We start from the raw sequence: 24,473 nt of genomic DNA on the forward strand, positions 1-24,473 counted from the left end.
GCAAGAGACATATCCTTCAGTCGAATCCGCCTACGTCGCTATTCGTAGGGAGGCGGCCCGACTTCAAATCTTGAAGCCTACCATCGACAGTGTAGGCGATGCATCACAAGGAGACATTAGGATCGGACTAGCTGCAAAAAATAGAGCAAACTGAGACGTACAGGGACGTAGCCGCTCAGAAACTGCTTTCAAGCGTTCACCACCACGAGACAAGAAGGATAAAAGTCATCTCTCCTGCACACACTGTGGAATGAAGAAACACACCAAAGAAAACTGCTTTAGGATTGTGGGTTACCCAGATTGGTGGGAAAATAATCTCTAATCCTAATCAATTATCAATTCCTTGATTAATCAATTGTGACAGGAGGTTAAGAACATTCACTGATTTAAAAATCACACAATTTTCAAGAACCAACTTGGTTGATTCAATGTCACTTATCAAGTCCAAGTTTAAAACCTAAAGAATCATGAGAAGAAGTTTTAAGCTTAATTCAATTAATTAACTTTTTCAAGATATTAAGAGAATTCAAGTCAGAAGAGAATTGTTTTCCAACACATTTAATCCTTTAAATGAAGAACAAAAATTCTTTCTTAAGAAAACATCAATACATTACTCAAAATAGAAAAGTTATAACTTATAACATTAGTCCATAGGAATCAATAGAACTCCTAACCTCAATCGAGGAGATTAGTGACTCATGCTAAACTTCAAAATCAAAGATAAATTGAAAAATGACCAAAAGGTCTGAAGGTTCCCCCAAAAAGGTTTTCAGGATTCCTTCTATACTCCAAACTAAAACAAAACCTAGGAATAAAGTACAAACTTCATTAAAATAAAAACCAAAATCAAATCTTCCGCAATTAATTTTTAATCCTTCTAGTGATTCTGGTCCATGACTTGATGATTTAATCCTTGAGTTGGTGATTCAATGTGGGTTTGAGGTGAGCCTTTTACAAGCATTGTGAACTTGGGCCTTGGGGCGTGTGGCACGCCCACTCACTACACGCCCACTCACTGGCGTGTTGCACGCCACTCTATTTTCAATCCCCTGGAAACACTTTTTCTGGCGTATGGCACGCCCGTAGCTTGGCATGTTGCATACCAATTTTCTTGACACCACTGAGAGGAAACTTCTTGGCATGTGGCACGCCTAGACCTTGGTGTGTTGCACGCCAACTTTTAGCATTGATTGAGTCTTTGAAGGCATGCCAAAATGACACGCTCCTTAAGCTTGGCGTGTTGCACGCCATGAATTATGAAATCATGGAAGCCCACTTTTGGGTGTGTGACCGCCTACTCACTTGGGGTGTTGTACGCCAAGTTGAATCTTCTAATTTGGCTTCCTTTCTTAGGCGTGTGACACGACACTTTCTTGGCGTGTTGTACGCCAACTTCGAACTTGATTTGTCTTGAATTTGAACTTTTGGAAAGTTGGCCCAACGTGCCACGCCTTTGCCTTGGTGTGTGGCATGTCAGCTTCTTGAATTTTCTTTTTTATTGGGCTTGTGACATGCCACTTCCTCGACGTATTGCATGCAAATTCCAAAACTCACGTCTAGGAATCAATTTTGGGTATGTGGCACGTCCAGAGGCTGGCGTGTTGGACGCCCACTTAAATGTCTATTTTTCACCATCGAAGGCGTGTCATCTTAAACCTGGCATGTTACACGCTACCACCAAGGCATCCTGGGAGTTGAGATTTTGGACGTGTGGCACGCCCATGTAGTTGGCGTGTTACATGCCCACTTTGTACGCAAAATTTGAGTTCTGTACTTTTGGACCAGCGTGCCACGCCCTTATGTTGGTATGTGGCACGTAGGGGTGGCAAGCGGGGAAGCCCGCCCCGCCCCGCCAGAAGCCCGCCCTTTGGCGGGCTGGCCTGCCCCGCCCCGCCTAATTAGGCGGTCCTAGAATCCTAGCCCGCCCCGCCTAACTGCGGGCTGGCGGGCTGGCGGGCTAAGCCCGCCAAAGCTCCTCTTTTTTTTTTTTACTATTAACTACTAAGTAATATATATAATTTCACAACCATATTAATAAATTTATAATTTCTAATGGCATAAAAAATTATATTTTTTATATTTACAAACATTAAAGTTTTTGTAATTATAAATATCTAATAAATATAATTATAAACCAAATTTTCATTCAAAATATAAGTATAAATATTCACTCCAAAGCAAAATAAACATAATTCAAAACATAATTATAAATATTGTCTCCAAAATAACATAAACATAATTCAAAACACTCAATTTTTATCTTCATACTCTTGTAAGTTAGGTTGGTGGAAGTTAGGTTTTAGGAAAAAAATTGCAAAAATACCCCCTCACTAAAAAAAACCTTAGCCCGGCGGGAAAGCCCGCCCCGCCCCGCCAAAGCCCGCCAAAACCCGCGGTTTAAGCGGTGCGGGTTAAGCGGGCTTTTGCTATTTGGCGGTCCCGATTTTCTAGCCCATCCCGCCTTTTTTGGCGGGTTACGCGGGCCGACCCGGCGGGTTTAGGCCCGTTTGCCACCCCTAGTGGCACGTCAAGTCCTCTGCTTTAGGGTGTATGGCGTGTGGTACGCCTTCTTGTTTAGCGTGTTGCACGTCAGTTTTTTGCTTCCTGAAAGATGTTTTCTTGGTTGAATTTCTTTGTATTTCTTTTGTTGTCATTCTCTTATAATTAACAAAACATAAAAATATTCAACGTACTAATAGAATAACCTTAAAAATTATATAATTAACAAATAAAAAATGATCAATTTTCTTTAAAAAAAAAACTGAAAAAATACTTAAAATATTCAATTGATCTCTGAGAGAGAGACATTCTCAATTTTAAAATCTTCATTTTTTCTCTTACATTTAATATATTTTTAAAATTTTGGATCAAATCATCAACAATAATACAAATTCTCAATTGATAATTTAAAAAAATATACCTCATTGATGTCATCTGATTTACTATAAGACAAACTTGTGCCTCATGATTTGATTCTTCTCTTTCGATAGAAGCATATATCATAAAGATTTACATTATGGTCGAACTAAATTCACATTTATAATAAAAATTTAAAAGCAAACAATTACCAAATTGGAAATAAATCTAATTTAATATAATCTTCTACTTTCCTCTTGCAAAAGCTTAAAATTTATTAAAACTAATTTAGGTTGATCGAGTGGTTAGTGTATTCGTTCATTTAAATAAATATTAAAAATTTAAATTTCACCTGATGTATATAATAATTTATTGATAATAACAAACTTTAAATAAAACTCAGATTTACCATAAATTAATCTTTTGTCTGTGATACACTGAAAAATAGCATGAACAAAAAAAAAGTTATTAAAAGCAAAAGAGAAGGGATAAATATGTAAAATCAGACGCGGCTAAACCCTATTGGGGCAACGGTATAAAAGGCGAAGGATAAGCAACTTGAGAAAGAGAGTGCCGGGCGCCCAACCTCCCCGCCATTTAGCATAAAATCCCTAATTACAAAATCCAAACACAAACCCTTCTTCTCTCTCTCTCTCTTTCTCACACACACGAACACACATTTACATTCACATTCACATATTCTCTTCTTTCAAGTCTTCCCTCCTCTCCTGCTGCCAACCCAACACTCCCAAACACAAACAGAAGAACCACCTCCCCCACTCTCTGCAACCGCATCCAATAATAATATAATAAATACAAAAACCGAACACAACATAATCCTGTTTCTGTGAGCGGTTCTCTTTGTCTCTGATTTTATTGAATTTCGATCCAAAATTCAAGCGATGGCGACGGAGCAGCAAGTGGCCTTGATCCTTGGCTCCGACCCGACTCACCTCGAATCCCTAATCCAGACGCTGACGTCAGCCACCACCAACGACCAGCGGGCCCAGGCCGAGTCCCTCTTCAACGCCTGCAGGCAAGCCCAGCCCGACTCCCTCTGCCTGGGCCTTGCCAGCCTCCTGCACTCCTCCCCTAATCCCGAGACCCGCACCGTCTCCGCTGTCCTCCTCCGTCGCCACCTCACCCCCCGAGGCGGTGACGATTCCTCGTCCTTCCTCTGGCCCCGCCTCTCCCCCTCCACCCACTCCACCCTCAAGTCCCTCCTCCTCACCTCCCTCCACCGCGAGCCCGTCACCTCCATCGCCAAGAAACTCTCACATACAGTCGCCGAGCTCGCCTCCGCCCTCCTCCCTAACAACGCCTGGCCTGACCTACTCCCCCTCCTCTTCCAGTGGGTGACCTCCGACCAACCCAAGCTCCAGGAGATTTCCCTCCTCATATTCGCCGAGCTTGCAGACTACGTTGGCGAGGCTCTAATTCCTCAATTGACGACCCTCCACGCCGTTTTCCTCCGCTGCCTCGGCCCCTCGTCCACCTCCGATGTCAGAATTGCCGCCCTGGCAGCCAGCATTAATTTCGTGCAGAGGTTGACGAGTTCTTCCGATAGGGACAGGTTCCAGGATTTGCTTCCGCTGATGATGCAGACGCTGACGGAGGCGCTGAATTCCGGTCAGGAGGCTACTGCACAGGAGGCGCTGGAGCTTTTGATTGAGCTTGCTGGTACCGAGCCAAGGTTCCTCCGGCGGCAAATTGTGGAAGTGGTAGGGTCCATGCTGCAGGTTGCTGAGGCTGAGTCCTTGGAGGAGGGGACAAGGCATTTGGCTATTGAATTTGTGGTGACTTTGGCTGAGGCGAGGGAAAGGGCGCCGGGGATGATGAGGAAGTTGCCACAGTTTATTAGGAGGCTGTTTGGGGTTCTGATGAATTTGTTGCTTGATGTGGAGGATGATCCTACTTGGCACAGTGCCGAGCTAGAGAATGAGGATGCTGGGGAGACCAGCAATTATGGTTTTGGACAGGAGTGTTTGGATAGGCTGGCTATTTCTTTGGGTGGGAACACAATTGTGCCGGTTGCCTCCGAGCTTCTGCCAGGTTACTTGGCTGCTCCTGAGTGGCAGAAGCACCATGCTGCCCTCATTGCACTTGCGCAAATTGCAGAGGGTTGTTCAAAGGTATGATGCTGGTTCATAGGTGGTTTGCTTAATTTGTTGCATCGATTACCATTAGGATGTCGTTTCTTGGAAACTCTTGAGATGGCTTTTATATTTATAATTGAAATTGTTGATTGACTTGACTTGGAAATTTGGGTAATATTGAGAAGAATTATAGTGTATGTAATGAATATATGTTAAGCTGGAGGCTCAGTAATTGTAGTTTAAGGGTGAGAATAGGTGATGCTATCATATTGCAAAGCATAAGGTTAAAGAATCTTGGGCACATGATATTAAATGTTACACTGATGGATGATAGGGATGGGGAAAATGAGTAGCACTCAAATGTTCTTTGTGATAAAAAAGGTAGTACTCAAGATTAAAAGGAAGTCCTCATTGTACAAGTATAAATGTGCTGATGTTATATTGGGTTGAATGTTCAGCAGTGAGAGACCAACCAGAAAATGGGGTCAGTGCTATAGAGATGATGATGTTGTGTTAGAGGAGTGAACACGGTAGGCAAACCAGGATTAATAATGAAAAATTTGAGAAAATGTTGGTTCAGTATCTAGTTTGAAAATTACAGAACATTGCCTTTGTAATATGTGGAGAATGCCCACAGAACTGCAGAAGTCTAATAAAGGGAGTACATAAAATGAGGATTAGAATTAGACCAATGCTGGAGAAGCAAAATTATGTATTAACTATTGGTTAGATTTTAATTGTTTGGCTATAGACATGGTTTATGATAAGACACAATGTGTTGTCTAATATTTGTAGATGGCTTCACTTAATGGAATGAGCTTGGATTGTTGTAGTTTTGATTGAATTTTAATGCATTAGTGTCAGTATGGTATCAGTGTGTTTTTCCTGTGCATTGTGTAAATGGCAGCCGTTAAGATGAAAAGAAGAAAGTAATGACTAATTGACTATACTTCTCTATGTGTTCAGGTGATGATAAAGAATTTGGAGCATGTGCTATCAATGGTTTTAAGTTCATTTAGTGATGCCCACCCGCGTGCACGATGGGCAGCTATAAATGCAATTGGCCAATTGTCCACAGATTTGGGGCCAGACTTGCAGACTAAATATCATCACTTGGTGCTGCCAGCGTTAGCTGGTGCCATGGATGATTTTCAAAATCCCCGTGTGCAGGTTTGCTCCTTTTCATAGACCAGATACATTCTCTTGTGGAGTAATGCAAGTTAGGCACTTAGGCTTCTCCATTTTTCACCCAAAGAAATGTGTGAATTTGTTGTATATGACCTTATGTGTTCCATGTTAGGCTAATATGGGATCTATCTATCTTTTGTGTATTTGTATTCCAATTGCACAGTTGTCTTTTGATAATTCATTTGCATGAAAAAAGACATCAATGCTGTCTCCATTTGGTACTTGCATATTGCAGGCTCATGCTGCATCTGCAGTTCTAAATTTCACTGAGAATTGTACCCCGGAGATCCTAACACCTTACTTAGATGGGATTGTGAGCAAGCTTCTTGTACTCCTGCAGGTATTTTACTGTACATGTTTAGCTGGCAGAAATATCTTGGAATATTTTAATTTAAAGTTTTAACTTGGAGATTATATGGTGTTTTACCTTGCTAGGCATCTCAATGTGGTCTGAAATAAATTTCACTTTATTGATTGTTTCTGGTTCTCTTTTTAGGCTACTATGGGATCTGCACTTTGCTTTATCTAGTTTTATTTTGTCTCAACTGAATTTCGAATATATTGTATCAGATTGAATGTTGGGTAGCTATCTAGAGAATAACCTTAATACTGTAGAGATAAGTACGTGAATTAGAAAGTGAACACACCAGACGAAAGAGAATTAGGAATGTGTACTTAGAGACAAGTTGGGGTAGTACCTACTATGAAAGATGGTAGACTTTTTCTTGAGGTGATTACATCATTTGTTGAAAATACATGCATAAGGCATGGGAAGGGAAGTTGATCAGATTTGGTAAACAATTAGATTTAGACATGTTTTATGATAGGACATTATGATGTTCTTTGATTCCGGTACTAGAGTCCTACCTAGTGAGGAAGACTTGTTACTTTATGATGACACTGGTTAGTGTAAGCCTTAGGTTTGTCAGTTTATTAATTTTTCCTTTCATAATTACATGTTTTTAATAAAAATCGTTTGGTAAATTATATGTGCCCCTTGTATATATTGTCAGTATGTTTTATGGTACCTGTTTATATGTTTTACATTTAAGATGGTATCTATGGAGCTTTATGGTGTATTTTTTTCATCTGTGACTTTTGTTCTAGAATGGGAAGCAAATGGTTCAAGAAGCGGCTTTGACAGCTTTAGCTTCAGTTGCTGATTCGTCACAGGTGATTTATGCTGTCAATCCTGCCCAACACAATTACAATATTTTCAACTTCTGTGCTTAAATAAATTAAAATTACTTGTGTCAACAGGAGCAATTTCAGAAGTATTATGATGCTGTGATTCCTTACTTAAAGGCTATTTTGATGAATGCAAATGATAAATCTAATCGAATGCTTCGTGCCAAAGCAATGGAGTGCATTAGTTTAGTAGGAATGGCTGTTGGGAAGGAGAAGTTCAGGGATGATGCCAAACAGGTGATTTTTAATTTTGTTTATTGCATTCTTGTGTTCCTTCTTCTTTTCTCTGTACTGCTACTGTTTGTAAAGCCAAGATTCTATTTTATACGATTATAGATCACCTTTTCTCTGATGATATATGGTTTTTATGCTTTTTCTTTTACTAGGTCATGGATGTATTGATGTCACTGCAACAATCCCAGTTGGAGGCTGATGATCCGACTTCAAGTTACATGTTACAAGTATGGGCCCCTTATAAAGTTTTGGCATCTACTCTACAGTATACTTATATAAATTAGAACCTAACATTTTCATTTGCCTTTTGTGCTTTCAGGCATGGGCACGGCTTTGCAAATGCCTTGGGCAGGATTTTCTACCATATATGGGTTTTGTCATGCCTCCTTTGCTACAGTCTGCACAACTTAAGCCAGATGTGACCATTACATCAGCAGATTCTGATACTGAATTCGATAATGATGATGACAGGTTTTCCTTCAGATATAGTTTTAACTTATATGTTATAAATGATTGATATTGGCTCCATGGTTTTACATGATATTATATGTTTCTGGAATTAATTCATCCTTCATTTTGCTTTTTTGCAAAGTCCTTTCCACAACCCACGTTTAATAATAGTGTTTGAGAGGGAAAGAGAGAAAGTGAGAGAGAAAGCGGGAGAGTGAAACAAAGAGAGTAGTTTGAAGGGTTCATTTTGAATCGCTAATTGCTGAAGCACTGAATCTGTGCTTATATACCGTTACAATGCCAGAATTCGAAAAAATAATGATTATCCAAAAGCAAATTTACTCACACTGATCAAGTTTTAGTTGTTTGTGGCACTTGCAAAAGATTGTTCAATTTTAGTGGATATTTAGGTGTGTGAATGTTGGAATTTCCAATGAGATATAGACAGACCTTGTTCCTTTGCTGACATGGAGGAGATGAGGTCCATGATGTGATGATGCATGCATTAGTTTTGAGTATTCCGGAGTGACATGAGATGTAGCTTCAGAATTCAGATACCAGGCAGAATCTGTAACAACTGATTCAGAGGTGGCTATGGTAGTAGAATAGTGAGGAGTCCTAGAAGGAGCATGTGTGGTGTAGGAGGGAGATTGATTCGGGGGAAATGAAGATGATGTAGGTGCATGATTGAGATATATGCAGAGCTATGATTTGGTAGGAAATTAGTAGTGTAATTAGGAGTGTGAGAAACAATAGACATAAAATGGAATATGGTGGAGGTGGAGGGTAGGAGGGTTGAAGATCCTGATCGAACCTGTGCTAGCAATTAAAGTTGGAATGACCTGGCTTATTGTGGAGCAGACAGGTTGAAGCATCCATTGCGTCCCTGCCACCACCAAAACGACCACCATGACAGCCACCATATCCTCCTCTGGAATTCATGACAGCTTGAGATGTACTATGTGCTTGAAGCGCTGGTACAAAGGACCTCTGCCCATGGCTTCAGCTTCGTGAGTCATGAAGTGTGCCTCTACCTAAGTCACATAGTAAGGTTCAGATCTAGTGTCTATGGAGGCGATGAAGTTGAGAGCTGTTGTTGAGAGCATCCTTCGGCGACAAAGTTCAGATTCAGATCTAGTGTCTATGGAGGTGTGCCTCTTCCCAAAGTACATACTCCTTGAGATGCGGTTGTTCAAAGCACCCTTTGGTGGCACAAATTTTAGAGGATGAAGAGCGCACCAATCGATGAGGCTGAAGTCCTAATTGCTTTTTATTGCCGATAGAACTTGTCGACGGTAGGGAAGATAGTTCCATTCATTGAGTCAGAGAGATATTTAGAAGAGGACGTGGTAGAGGAGGAGGAGGAGGAGGAGGAATTGTTGGTGACGATATATTTACCAATGGAGGAGCATCCATGCTTTGAAATGTGAAGCTCTTGATACCATAATAATAGTGTTTCAGAAAGAGAGAGAAGAGAGAAAGTGAGATGGAAAGAGACTGAATCAGAGAGAGTTGTGTGAAGTGTTATTCTGAATAACTAACTGCTAAAGCACCAAGTCTGTGCTTATATACATAGAGGGCAATCTTGTTCAGCAAGCTTGTGCAAAGGGTAGAAGAGTCTTTACATGGTTAAGTTAATTAGGGGAATTATGCCTAGCTAACACTTGCTCTTAACTGCCTAACAAATCAACTTAACTGTTTCTAACTCTTCTACTCAGCTCACTGTATTTTATTTGAGTTTCCATATAGTGTGGTTCTTTTAAAATGGTTTAGACTTTAGATCTTTTGAGATAATTTGACTGTGGCCCATTGCTTCTACTATTAGTTTGTATCTGCATGACATTATCATTGACAAGAGTTTCACATTTTAGATTCTGCTTATATTTTCATATTTTTCATTTTGGACCTTTTACTTTGATACTTTTGATGGTTGAATTGTTTTCAACCTTAGTTTGTGGAACACATGGAGGGCAACAGAGCAGCTTAAATTCAGATCGAGTGAAAAGTAAATTTTGATAGGACACCGTCAAGTGTCAAGTATGTGTGATTCATGGGGAGATTTGTTAATTTTAAATAGGACCTAGTAGACTTAAGAGAATCGCTGGGATGCACCGCCCCGCTCCCCCCAACACCCCCCCCCCCCCAAAAATTTAACCATGTATTTTCAGGTTCATTTATCATTGTGGTCAATATCATGAAATATTGGGGAATAAGCACTTGTTCTTTGATAATTTGAGCCAGTTCTAAGAAAGATAAATTAATTATACTGATTGATTTGTTCACCTTCTTGAATATTTGTAGCATTGAAACAATCACTCTTGGGGATAAAAGGATAGGAATTAAGACAAGTGTCCTGGAGGAGAAGGCTACAGCCTGTAACATGCTTTGTTGCTATGCAGATGAGTTGAAGGAAGGATTCTTTCCTTGGATTGACCAGGTTTACTTTCTCTTACATTTTATTGGAACTCTCCATACCCATAATTGCTATTATCATAATGTTTTGGTCAGGGGCTAACTTTGCTTAATCATCTACTAGGTTGCTTTTACATTGGTTCCTCTTCTTAAATTTTACTTCCATGAAGAAGTTAGGAAGGCGGCAGTTTCAGGTAATTTTTTTAGTATCTAAGATCCCAGTGTTCTGCTAGCTTGTTGTCCTTTTTTTTCCCTTTTTTATTTTATCATGCCAGTTTCAGCTTGCTGTCTAACCTTAGGTAACAGAGTGGTTGTTTGTCTTTTTTGATAGCCCTTATTGAATTCATGTTTTTAATCCCACTTATCCGTTATCATTTTTCTCTGATAGCTATGCCGGAACTGTTATCATCAGCAAAATCAGCTGTAGAAAAAGGGCAAGCACAAGGTCGTGATGAGACCTACATAAAACAGCTGTCTGATTATATAATACCAAATTTGGTGGAGGCTCTACACAAGGTTAATGTCCTCCTGTTGTTCAGGTTATTGATGTGGAATCAGCGGTTTTTTTGTGCTTGTATTGATGCATTTTTTATCTATCTTTCAGGAGCCAGAGGTAGAAATTTGTGCAAGCATGTTGGATGCATTGAATGAATGCATACAGGTCTGTGACATTCATCTATGGTGTCAAATAACTTATATTATTTATGCAGGTTATCAATTTTCTGTAAGCTGTTTGATCCTCAAGATAACTTGGACTTTTGTCTGACAGGTCTCTGGACCACATCTAGATGAAAAGCAAGTACGAAGCATTGTTGATGAGATAAAACAAGTCATTACAGCCAGTTCGTCAAGAAAACTTGAAAGAGCAGAGAGGGCCAAGGAAGAGGACTTTGATGCTGAGGAAAGAGAACTACTCAAAGAAGAAAATGAGCAAGAAGAAGAACTTTTTGATCAAGTATATATTCAAAATTATTATTATTATTATTATTGGCTCATCATAATAAATATATTTTTCATGTATGTTTACCTCCCTCTTAAATTGAGTATCATTTTGTTCTAGGTTGGTGATTGCTTGGGCACTTTGATAAAGACATTTAGAGGGTCTTTCTTGCCTTTCTTCGATGAGCTTTCATCGTACCTAACGCCCATGTTTGTAAGTTACTCTCCACTTGCCTCACTTTGTATTTTATCTTGCTGCTGGAATGAGTCCTCGAGTTTTGTTGTTGCCTGAAAGAAGTTCTATATTGTCATCATTGGTCTTCCATAGTTTCATTGAAGTCTTTCCTTATGGCAGACTACATTCTGAAGCAAAATTTATCATATTGGAAAAATCTTTTTCTGCTTATACTATTAATACTCTTATTAGCTGTCTCACCTAAATAATGTGGTGCTTAGAAGCATCTTAACAAGTTGTTGGTTCAAATATTTAAAATTATAAGAGTGTAAAGAAATCTGTAAGATTTTGAATTTCTTGTATGCTTAGGTGGAAAATTTATCCCCTTTTTGGTTGGGCTGGGGAGTCATTTTTTTATTTTGGGTTTTTGTTTTCTTTTTGTTTTGAATTACCAGTGAATTTTCTGTAAAATTGTCACCAGCTGCAAGGATAAGTTGCTATATACAACTACTCTAATATTCCTCATGTTTGTGAATACAATATTTACTTTGACTTTCCAACTTAAATTCTATTTTTTAATGCTAATAATAATCAGGGTAAAGATAAAACTTCAGAGGAAAGGAGGATTGCCATTTGTATATTTGACGATGTTGCTGAACATTGTCGTGAGGCAGCTCTCAAGTAAGAACCCCTTTATTTTTATTATTTTTATGTTTATTGTCTTAATTTTCATGCACAACGCTTATTCTATTCCATTTGTTTTGATTTCTTTCTTTTAACTTTTAATAGCTTGTCTATAGATATGGTTCATGATATATGAATTAATCATATTGTGTGATTTAAGTAGCTAACCCTACCTAGAGAAAAATACAAACCTGTATTTGAATAATGGTTGTGTTCTATGTTTTTGAAAGCTCTTTATGTTATGGATACAGGTACTATGATTCCTACCTTCCATTCTTACTTGAGGCTTGCAATGATGAATATCCAGATGTTCGGCAGGTTCTCTTTTAACTAGAATTTGTATCTAGGTTTTATTTATTTGAGATAATTGGCTTTCTGATTCCACAAAATCAATTATTTTTCCAGGCAGCTGTTTATGGGGTTGGTGTTTGTGCGGAGTATGGCGGATCTGTTTTCAAACCCCTTGTTGGAGGTTAATTGCTGACCGCCCCCCTCCCTCCCTCTCCAAAATGTAAATTGCGTTTTAGTATATTGTTTTGATCAATTTTTGTGCTCCATTGCAGAGGCGCTCTCAAGGCTAGATGCTGTTATGAGGCATCCAGATGCACTGCATTCTGATAACATAATGGCATATGACAATGCTGTTTCAGCTGTTGGAAAAATATGTCAGTTCCACCGCGATAGCATAAATGCAGCCCAGGTGATTTAAATTTGGTGCTTCATGCTCCTTTTCTTTTGAAGTTCTTGTTATTTGTTGTGCACACATGTTGATTTATAGTATGGCGAGAGGTGTCATGTTTCAGCTTTTGCTGAAACTTCGTGACTTTGTTGGGTAAATGATCGCACAATCCCATTGGGTAAATGATCAGCATAATTTTACCAACAATTGATTTTTTTTGGCAGACAATCCCTTTGTTTAGTTATGTTGGACACTAAAAATTTTGCAATTTATAATTCACTGTTTTCAATCTCTTACCATTTGCTCTGGATACTTGGTCCTGAAAGTGTTAGTGTAAAATCGTTTCTAAGTTTACTCATTAGTAAATTGCTAGCAGAAAAGTTTAGAGCAGCAATCAGTTTGTGCCTTTGGTTTCTAACATCCATTTGATTATTGCTTGGTAGCAGGTTGTTCCTGCCTGGCTAAGTTGCTTGCCTATTAAAGGCGATTTAATCGAGGCCAAGGTTGTGCATGACCAACTTTGTTCAATGGTTGAAAGGTAGAGTTTTAATGCAGAATGCGATGACTTAGACTGTTTACCTAATATGCTGCCAACTATGTTCATGTGATGATAAACTATTACATTCAATTTCAGGTCTGATAGAGAACTCATAGGGCCAAACAATCAATATCTTCCCAAAATAGTTGCGGTTTTTGCCGAGGTACAACCATTCTGCTGACGATGGCTACTTGAATGTTACTAGTACTGCTAAGTTCTAGTTCAACTTCCTTTTCATTTCTAATGCATGCATTTTCGTAATGTAGATTCTATGCGCTGGTAACGATCTGGCTACTGAACAAACTTCCAGTAGGATAATCAATTTGTTGAGGCAACTTCAACAAACTTTGCCGCCTCATACCCTCGCTTCGACCTGGTCATCCTTGCAGCCTCAGCAGCAGCTTGCACTACAGTCGATCCTATCGATATCAACCTAGTAATATTTGATTGTTTTTGTGTTTTGTTACCTTTAAAGATGCACGTGTCTATAGTCATTGGGTATTGCAGTTGTGCCATTTGGGGGTAGCTGCTATGTCAGGTGAGGTCTAATCTGTTCCTTTTAAGCATTAAAGTGTCTTTCTTGGACCAGCAGCTGTGTCTGGTTGGTATGTCTTAGTTGCTGCATCCATATTTGACAATGCAACTCGCCGAGTTGGTTGGATGAGAAGCAAAGTTTTGGGGTCTATTTGTGTACATTTAAGTGTCAGAACTCGGAAGGGATTTTGTGTTTAAGGGATGAACAGCTTGGAACTCGGTCTGACTTTGGATGATGGGACGAAGTTCTGTTGCTGAGCCATGCTTGACTCAGGAAAATTTCATAGCATTCTTTCTTTTTTTCGTTTTTCAGTTGTACCAGTTTTGATGAGTCATAAAACATTGTCACAGTTTTGATTAATTTGTATATCTGCTGGTTTCTTTCCTTGCTCTTCTCTTTGCGTTTTCACTTTCTGCTAGTAAAATTAACACTACTAAACGTTTCACAGTAAGGAAATAAGAACTGCATCTAATTATATAACCACTTGAAATGAAATATTGATTTTAGATTGTTTCTGTTTGAAATTCAGTTTGTTACTTGATTGTAATCTTACATGGAAAGATAACAATCGAATTCGAGCATTCTCCCTATGTAATAATGATTTGAGAATTTTATTTGTATAGAATGACGAATATATGTGCCGTCGAGATTTTTCCTTACTTAATACTAATGAATTTGATTAAAAGATTTTGCATTGTATTTATGTAATAAGAATGTTTGCTTATTAGTTGATACACGATTTATTATTATTATTTTTATCATCTAAATTAAACCCTCAGGGTGTATTGGGTTTGTGACTGTGTCCTGTGATAAGACCAAGGATATGATTTAAATAAATATATGTCAAAATTAATTAATTAATTTATCAATATAAATTTCTAGAAACTAAATTACTAATTCAATATCAGTAAAATCTAAAACTCGTCATTTTTATGTATCAAATTAAGAATGTCATAAACCATAATAGAGCAGCAACAATGGCAAAATACTAATTCTTATTGCATAAGCAAAAATTCAGTGTGAAGGAACGAAAATTAACCAAAACAATAGAAGAAAAAAATTGCAAAATCAACTTAAAAAAAAAAAAAAAAATAAAAGTTGATACGGGATAATATGTACAATGGCTAAATTTGTAATATGTTAGAATAGCTACTGTGGGCTTCAATTGTATAATCCACATTCACGGTAAGTTTTGATTGAATGGTTAAATATTTTAGCTACTCGTCTCTGAGTATGTTGCATCCGCGTTCGAATATTGGCCATGTAATGTCTAGGATTGAGGGCCGATAATCTGTTAACGCCTTCTTTTTCATTCTATTTTACGATAATGGTTGAATGAACAAAATGTTTTAAAAGTTTATTTTTTTAAATCCTAGAAATTGAATTTTAGTCTAATTTTTTATGCACTTTTTATATAATTATCCAAATATTTTTCTAAAAATTCGAATAAAATAAATAAGTTATTTGTTAAATATAAAAGTCGTTTTTCACTTCTAAAAATATCATATTTTGGTTATTTTTGTAATATTTTTAAATTCTTCAAAAATTTATTTATTGTTCGTATCTTTTGAAATTATTTTTGTTATCAATATAAATTATCGGGTACTATTTGGATGGTTTAAACTAAAGTTGGCTAAAAAAACGTCTTTAATTTAAAAATATGAGCTTTATAATAGAAAATAAAATGGCATTAGAATTATATTATTCTTGAAGGGATTTATTATTACTTTCGAAACTCGAAAAAGAAATCACTTTCTATTAACTTAGAAAGGCAGCTCTAGTCTATTATCATTTTATTAGAAACCAATAAATCAGAAGTATTTTTGGTGACTATAAATCAGAAGTATAATAATGTAACAGAAATTTAGAAAGGACCTGTTTTATTTTGTTAAGAGAAGAAAAATTCCCCTTGGAAGTTATAATAAAGGCTCCATTTACCTTATTGCTGAGTAGTAAGTGTTTTTATTTTTCCCTTATTCTTCTTCTTTCTTTCTTTTTTTTTTTTTTTAACCTTACTTCCTGAGTAGTAGTAGTTGAAGCATCAAAATAGGAAAACTGAACTTTTGGACTCTTCTCCAAACAAAAAAAGGGAAAAAATATATATTGTATACAAATTTACTTAATAAATGTTTGTAATACTAGTGGTAGTGGGTTACAAGATTAATTCTTCAATATATTAAAATACAATATTAATACTACTAGAGAGGAAGGATTTCATATTTTCTTTTCATTTTGGCCTGAAAATATTTCTTATATAAAATTATTTCTATGGAAATATTTTCTTTATGATACAATTTATCCAAACTAGAAAGTTGCAATTTTATTTTAAGTTTCTTATGGGACTAATAAATTATGAGAAATATATATATATATATATATATATATATTGTGACCATTATATCATTTTTGTTAACCTTGTATCCTCAAAAGATATTCCCAAGTTAACATTACCATGCTTGCGTAATTTGTTTAATTTAATAAACTTGTGTCTGTTTCTCCATATCTTCATTATTGTCTGACGTGAGATCCACTATGAAATTTTCATAAAGGCATCCAATAAATATAAAAAGTTATTGCAAATTTCATCATGTAATAATAAAAGAATTGATTGAAGAAACTAATTATCTTTCTCTATCAATTAAAAAACATGACAAGGACAATCCCATATGAGGGATTATAATAAACACGAGATTGGTTGAAGAATCTATAAACAAAGAGGAAACAAAGGGTTTCGTTAATGGTGACGAGAGGATGGTATTACCACCAACAACAAACGCATCACGCATGATATATATGATACAAATATATTATTTGCACACTAAAATAAACTATTAAAATTAGTCAGCATGTATTTGTATATGTGTAAGAGTGATATTACATCACCACCAGTAAATATTATCATTTTTTGTCAGCATTTAGTTCGTAATAATTTACACTTATATTTATAAATATTTTGTACTCAAAAAATATATAATTTATATCTATATTTATTAAAATTTTATACATATGAATTAATACAGTTTACACTCATAAATCAATACAATTTGCACCTATATTTTTTAAAATTTACATATATAAATTAATAAAACAATGATTTAGTGTTTATGTTGGTCAAATAATAACCAAAAATACTAAAAATTATTAACTCAAAATTTTTTATATGTAATTTAATTCTTTTTAATATATATTTTTAATATATATTCTACTAATTTTAATAACTAATTTTAATAATTCATTTTAATGTACATCTGACCTAATTATATCAAATATATGTGTCATTAAGTGAATCTTGGCTAAGGTTAGTTAAGTAGAATCCTAAACTAAATTGGCTAAGGTTCGAAATAAAGTAGTAAAATTTAAAAAATGTATATTTTTCTAAATAAATTTCTTATAAGTAAAAAGAGTCGAAATATATATTATGAAGATACGAGTTCAAATTTTTTTCTTCATATAAAAATGAGTACTACTAAATTATTGTCTATTTTTAGGAAAGATAATACTGATGTCTTTACTAAAAACTCAAACGATTCTTTGTGAGATAGTACAACCTCTCCATCATTTTTAATTCTCTATTGTTAATTGTTCATAATAAAAATTGCTAATTAATACGAAGATTGTTTTTTTTTTTTGGTGATTATACAAAGATTGTTACTAGTCTAAAAAAAATTGAATCCAAAACCACCTTTTAAATCTTTTGAATTTAATCACTAAAATAGATTGAATCTTAGATGTTGTCGTATCTGTTAAAATAATTATATAAGAGATATTTTATTTTTGTCTTATAAAAATAGAATAAAAGATAAAACAAAAAAGAATAATTTGCACTGTCATATTTTAAGAGGAGAATAACTTTTTAGTCTAGACTTTTAACATTAAATATTATCCCAATTTAACAAAAAAAATATTTCAGATTTCATGACACAAAATAAAAATATATAAAAAATTTAACATATTTTAATAGTTTTTTTAAGTAAATCTCTCTTTGTCTTTTTTCTTAATAATTTTATTGATGCATCACATATTTATCTTTTTTTTTTTTACGAAAACAAAGAGAAATATACTAAAAAATAATGATAAATTCAAAAAATTTTGTCAATATATAGAGACAAAGTATATATAGACTTGATCTAATTCACCCAAATCATAAGCTCCGAAATTTTTGTTTCTGTATTATTATTATTATTATTATTATTAAATAAAAAAACTAACTATTATTACTCTACTAATACTCCTAGATAATTTTCTGGAATAGATGAAGAAGATGACATCATTCCAAAGAAAATTTGGTGTTGCTCTTGTATTTGATTATGATGATTATGATGATGATATTAAAAATTGTTTTCATAGGTGGACTGCTTTTCATTCTATTTATAATTATCCAAATTGAATCAAAATTTTTAAAATTATGAGAGCTTAAGAAAATGAAATTGACTACTTAAATTTTATGGTTTGTTTTAGAGAAGTTAATGTATTACAAATTTCATTCCGGTTTAACTATATATGCGATAAAATTATAGTTGTCAGAACTGAATTGGTTAAATTACTAGTTTATTGATTTATTATCAATTGATAAGTTATTGGTTGAAGAAGAGGGTGCGACGCCCAGTAGACAATAAGAACAAAGAGACTCGAGAAGCTGAAAAACTGAAAATGTAAGGTGTGGTGACTGAAGCGGCTAGTAATTAGAGAGACGAGAGAGTCAGAGACGATGATGGAGTAGCGAGAGATGATGACGGAGTGGGCGAGTGATGAGAGACAATGATGGAGTGGCGAGACTCTAGAGAATCAGCGACGATGATGTAGTGGCGACTGGCAGAAGACGATGACCGAGTGGCAACTGTCGAGAGACGAAGAGGAATGTAGAACAAATTGTTCACCACGGATAATGGAAAAGCCGAGCAGTGACGCAAGGAGAAAGGCTGCATGACCACTACAAGAAAAATACTGAGTATCATAAAATTTTTCGTCGAAAGAACGTATGAAATTTGCCGGTAATTAAGTTACTGTCCGTAGGAATTAGGCGGTATAAATCTCGCCGGTAAATATTTACTGTCGGATTCTGTAACGGATTACCTGCTCGAAAAACTATTTGGTTACTGGCGAATTTTTTTCGACGGTAATTTGGCGCCACAATATGTTGTTTTCTGCACTATTACAGTCAGATTATTCTTTCGGTAAATCCGACAATAATATCAATTTTTTTAAATTTTTTTTTGAAATAAATGGTCAATTTTAATTTTTTTTTATTTAAATTTATTTTTCACACAATTAATGGTTAATTTATAAATAATAGAAACCTATTATTTAAAATAAATTATCAAATATTCAAATAAATTAAAAGTCAAGTAAATCAAATAAATACAATAAAACAATAAAAACGAAGCATTAATCACTAAAGATTTAGGATCTTCGTCGTTGTTCGTTTCCGTGGCCCTGATGAGGAGGCGCAGAAAGCAATGATGTATGTGTGCCATCAGCAGGACCACTGCTACTAGCAGGGATGATGCTAGTGATGTGCATCTGAGCCTCCATCTGCTGAAGTTGCTCCAGTTGCTCCCTCCACTCTAGCCTGAGGCCATCCGTGTCCGTCATGCGTGTGAGGATCTCCTGATACCTCTCCCGATAATCGTTCAGCTCCTAAGCCTGTTGGTGAAGGCTATAAGTGAGCTCTTGCACCTGCAGCCTCAAATCAATGCCTTCCTCGGGGTCAACGGCTCGACTGGTGGCAGAGGCGGACAATGTCCTCAACGTGGAGTGCGAAGGCTGCTAGCCAAGAATGACCCCAAACTGTATATGCAGTTCTTGTATGGCATTGAGGTGGTTTCGTGCCAAACCACATCGGGATCAACGACTAAAGCAGCAGAGCCATCGGCATCCTCCCTACTTTTCTGTGATTGCTGAGTTATGACCTCTAGTCTCTGCGTGTAGGACTCCTGTGTAACACATGTTATTATGTTAGTACGTCAACTATACAGTTAATCTCTAATTTTATATCAGAAGATCAGATGTATGTTTACTTACATAATGATCCTGAGACCGCTGATCAGCAAATCTCGCTTTGTTTTCCTTCAACGTGTGGGTGTACTTGAATGTCTCCGCCAATGTCACCTCGCGATCCAACGACTTCGACTACACATGTTGCATTGAAACAATATGATTAGGATGCCTAGTAATGATATGTAAAAGAATATAACTAAGTTAATAACAAAATTAAAGAAACTACATACCAGTCTGGCCTTAGTCTTCATGAAGGTCGCTGAGCCACCGGTATGTTTGGATACCTGGCCGATGCCCTGTTAGCTCTGTTTGTGAGATGCCGATACCTGAACCCTTCATCGGTCTCCCAATAAACTGAGAGAGCCTTCTTTATTTCTGGGCAAAACCAGATCGCGAGGTGGTCCTGCTCCTCACAAAAATCCTCCAACATCTTCTACAACTGTCAACCCATTCGATGGTCATATATTTTCTCGTGCTCAGCGTCCCATATAAAGTGCAGCCGCACAAAGAAACTTTAAAATTAGTTAATCAAAATAGAAGATATAAACTAGCTAAGAAGGTTTGAAACTAAAAAAAATATTAATTACCATCTACTTCGCAAACTATTGCTCTCTAGTCTCAGAGGAGATCTTCTTATAGTTGGGCCAGGGATGGTCGTACATCAGCTTGATGACGTTAATCATCTCTTGAGTACATGCATTGTTGTTTAGCGCAAACCTATCAACAATTCACAAACAAACCAATATGGCAATATAAATTAAAACTTCATAAGCAAATAACCATAATATATAGAGATTTTTATCAAAATTTTGATAGACTTTCATCTATAACTAGAATGCGCCACAAACTCTATCCATCAACAATTAATTTAAACAACACCAAATGTCAACAATCAATGAACAATAGGTAAAAATCAAGAATCAACATTCATAAATCCACTAAATTCACTAAACTAGAATCAATAATCAGACACTTTCAGCAATTCAATAATCAGAAAATATAGAAAATTTAAAGTGATACTTACCCCGTTCTGCCATTAGCCCAAATCGTCAACCGTACGATGGGAGGTGGTGGAAGAGCATCAGCTGCCTCACTTCTGTGAGAGGATTCCAGGGCCGGGATGTCCGCCGTTGGAGGCGGCGTCGGTGTGGCATTAGGCTGCTGAGCGGTTGGAGGCAGTGTTGTCGCTGTAGATAGAGGGACGTAGTTGGGGTTAAGGACCATGATAAACGGTTGGTCCGATAAACCCACAACCTATGACGTCACTGTGGTAGTCGCAGTAGAGGGAGAGGATCCAGAATTCCCATGGGTACCAGAGGAAACCCTCCCTCTATCACGACCACGACCACGACCAGTAGCCTGATCCGCAACACCTCTACCTGAAGTCACGTCAGCAAATAGCATTCCAATTAACAGAAATTCAAAATAACAAATAAAAAATAAATTATAATAATACTAATGTAATTCTTGTAACTAATATCACAATATTAAGTTTAACATTTGATATCCAAACACTTTTTAAAGTTCAAATTCAACTCAATTAGTACGTCTAAGATGATTTCAAAATATTTGCGAGTTAAAAATAAGAAAACAAACAATAAGAAGCCCAATAATCACTTAGGCCAATCAAAAATTGATGTAGTGTTATGGATTATGCAAAAGAAGAGTTTTAGAATATGTGATGTTGTGATTGAAATTCAATTTTCAAATAACTCAATTATGACAATTGTACATAACATATATACTCAAAGATCAATTAATGAGGAATAACATCTCGAGCAATCCATCATATCAAACTAAACTTGGTAAATTAGAAACACTCACATTCACATCAATGCATAATAACACTAACCATGTAAAAGTAAGAACTGATTTTTAAAGATTGAACCAAATTTTCATTTAGAACTCTCTGAGGATATTATCGAACACTTGGTGTGACAAAATATCAAACAAGAAAAAATCAATACCAAGAATCAATATACAATCCTAATTCCAAATTAACAAGCACACTAGCAACAGTTAATGCAAAACAAGCAGCAATCAAGCAAAATCCAGCAATTCAAATAATCATATCTCAGTGAAATCAGTCGTAACATAGCGAATCAACATCAGACAATCCAACTACTTTTAGCAATCTCAGAACCAAGTAATTTACACCTAACCTATCTTAATAACCTAAAATTCACTAAAACGGAAAATTAAATTTAACTAAACTAACTAAAACCAAACTAATGAATCAATACTAACTAAACAGAATTTAAAAAATAGAGTTTAATAAAAAACTTGTGATGCAGGGCAACAAATGAAATAGAGGAGAGGGAAGAGAGGGGTTGTAACAGCGCTGAATGATGGGGAACTCGCCGAGAGACTGGGACATGGGCAAAGCTGCGCAGTGGCGGCGCTGAAGGCTAGACTCGGGGCAAAGCTGGGCAGCGGCGGCGCGATGACGGTGGCTCTGTGGTGAGGTGGTTCCGAGAAGGGAGAAGAGAAAATGGTGAAATGGCAAGGAGAGAAGAGGGAGAGTGGTGTTGTGCTACGAGGAGAAAGGAGAAGAGGGCAGAAGAAGAAGAAGGGAAGGGTTGGCGGTAGGTTGACGGCAACGGAGAGGGGGATGTGATGGTGGTGGTATTGGCGGTGGCAGATAGTGGTGATGGGCAGAGTGGAAGAAGTAAGAGAGATAGTAAAATTCGAATGAAGGGAAGAGGGTTCGCGCTTTTATTTTACGTCCCAGGTACCGTCGAATTTATCATCGGAAAAATCTGACAGTAAACCATTGGAGGTCACCAAAACGCATTATTTCACTAAGTTGGTTTACCATCGGATTTTTCCGAGGATAAATCCGACGCTAAAGGACGCGCCAACTTATTTTTGTCGTTTCCTTCCAAATATTACCGGCAAAGTTACTGTCGAAAACTTAAATCCGCTGGTAATTATATAACCTTATGAATTCGATGTCGTTACCGATGGTAAATCTGACGATAAATCCGCTGTTACTCTATGACACTAAATCTGACAGTACTTAGCATTTTTCTTGTAGTGGATAGTAAGCCAGTAATGTCGGCAACACAGCGACAGTGACACGAGGCAAGTGAGCAATGATAGTGGGCTAGAGAGCAAACAAAGAAAATTGAAAAGGGGGAGAATGATAAGAGTTAAGGATTTGAAGAGTAGTGGGGTCAAAATTAATGTTGCAGTGGGGACAACTAACCTTTCATATTGAAAATCACTCAGTAATTTTTAAAAGGGAAAAAGACAAATAGGTTCCTGACTTTTCAAACTTTTGACAAATACATCCCTGACAAAATTTAAATACAAAAAAGTCCCTGACTTTAACAAACGGAGGACAATTTAGTCCTTCCGTCTATTTGCCTCTCATACACCTAACGGAACTGGCTGACGTGGCTGAAACGGTGTCCAGGTGTCCGTTACGGTGCCACGTTGGAAGGGGAAAAAAGTTCGAAGGACAAATAAGTCCTTGACGTCATTTTACAAATAAAGTTCGAAGGACAAATAGGTCCTTGAGAATTTTTTTTTCATTATACTTCTATTATGCTTCTATTATGGGAATTTAGTTTATAAAATTAGGCTAATTTTTTTTTGTATGGAAAAAATATTGGTGTTTTTGTTGAAAATGGGAGAATGTGGTGTAATTATAGATGGGTGGATTTTTTTGTGAGAAGTCAACACGTGGAGGGCGTGGTGCAACACGTGGGGGCGTGGTGAACACGTGGCATCATTCTGACCAACACGTGGGGGGCGTGTTGAACACGTGGCAGCATCTTAGCCAACACGTGGGGGCGTGTTGAATAATTTCCACAATACTGTAATACACTTCAAATGTCAATATTCAACCAAAACACCACTTTTCTTTCCATATTAAAAATAATTTCTGATAAAATTATGTTTGTATTTTGAAATCTAGTTAACTTGTTTTATTCTACAATTTAAATTATTTGTATTAAAATTGTAGAAATTGGGCTTGTTATGTTTCTACTATTTTTCTTAAATTGCATTAGTTTAGTTTTAGTGCATTTATGTATTATATTAGAATTTGTTAAATTGCATTAGTTCAGTTTTCATCATACCAGTGGTATTAGTTAGCATCAGTTCATTTATGCATCAAGTTAGCATTAGTTCATTTGTGCATCATTCATGTATTAAGTTAGCATTAGTGTATTTGTGTATTATATTAGAACTAGTATTTTTATGCATAATAACATTACGAGAATATTTTTTTAAATTATAGTTCACTTTGTTCTAACAGTATAAATTATGCGTGACACAAAAGATTTATAAAATCAAACTACTTTTACAAAAAAGTCGTAAGTTGACAAAAGTTTCTGACTAAGAAGATCAAGATATCTGCAGATAAAAAATTAAATAATAAGATTTTTAGTTATTATTTTTATATGAAAAAGTCTAATTTTTTATTAGTAATTAATTTTAACATTCGTTATCGAAAATTTAAAATAATTTAATGTGTATAATTTTACATTTAAAAT

General features: G+C 36.2%; 1 protein-coding gene across 1 annotated transcript; it reads left to right on the forward strand.

The window, feature by feature from the left end:
* The first annotated feature begins 3,377 nt into the window (after nt 1-3,377).
* On the forward strand, nt 3,378-14,358 carry LOC112696979 (uncharacterized). Its single transcript, XM_025749942.3, has 20 exons — nt 3,378-4,988; nt 5,919-6,122; nt 6,376-6,480; nt 7,248-7,313; nt 7,401-7,565; nt 7,715-7,789; nt 7,882-8,033; nt 10,314-10,449; nt 10,549-10,618; nt 10,813-10,940; nt 11,029-11,085; nt 11,194-11,379; nt 11,485-11,577; nt 12,134-12,219; nt 12,474-12,540; nt 12,628-12,694; nt 12,786-12,922; nt 13,348-13,439; nt 13,536-13,602; nt 13,706-14,358. The coding sequence occupies exons 1-20, from the start codon at nt 3,759-3,761 to the stop codon at nt 13,874-13,876; spliced, it is 3,354 nt and encodes a 1,117-aa protein (XP_025605727.1). The 5' UTR covers nt 3,378-3,758; the 3' UTR covers nt 13,877-14,358.
* Nucleotides 14,359-24,473: the final 10,115 nt, after the last annotated feature.

The sequence above is a fragment of the Arachis hypogaea genome, chromosome 6 (genome assembly GCF_003086295.3).
Source record: "Arachis hypogaea cultivar Tifrunner chromosome 6, arahy.Tifrunner.gnm2.J5K5, whole genome shotgun sequence".
In the NCBI taxonomy this organism is placed as follows: Eukaryota; Viridiplantae; Streptophyta; class Magnoliopsida; order Fabales; family Fabaceae; genus Arachis; species Arachis hypogaea.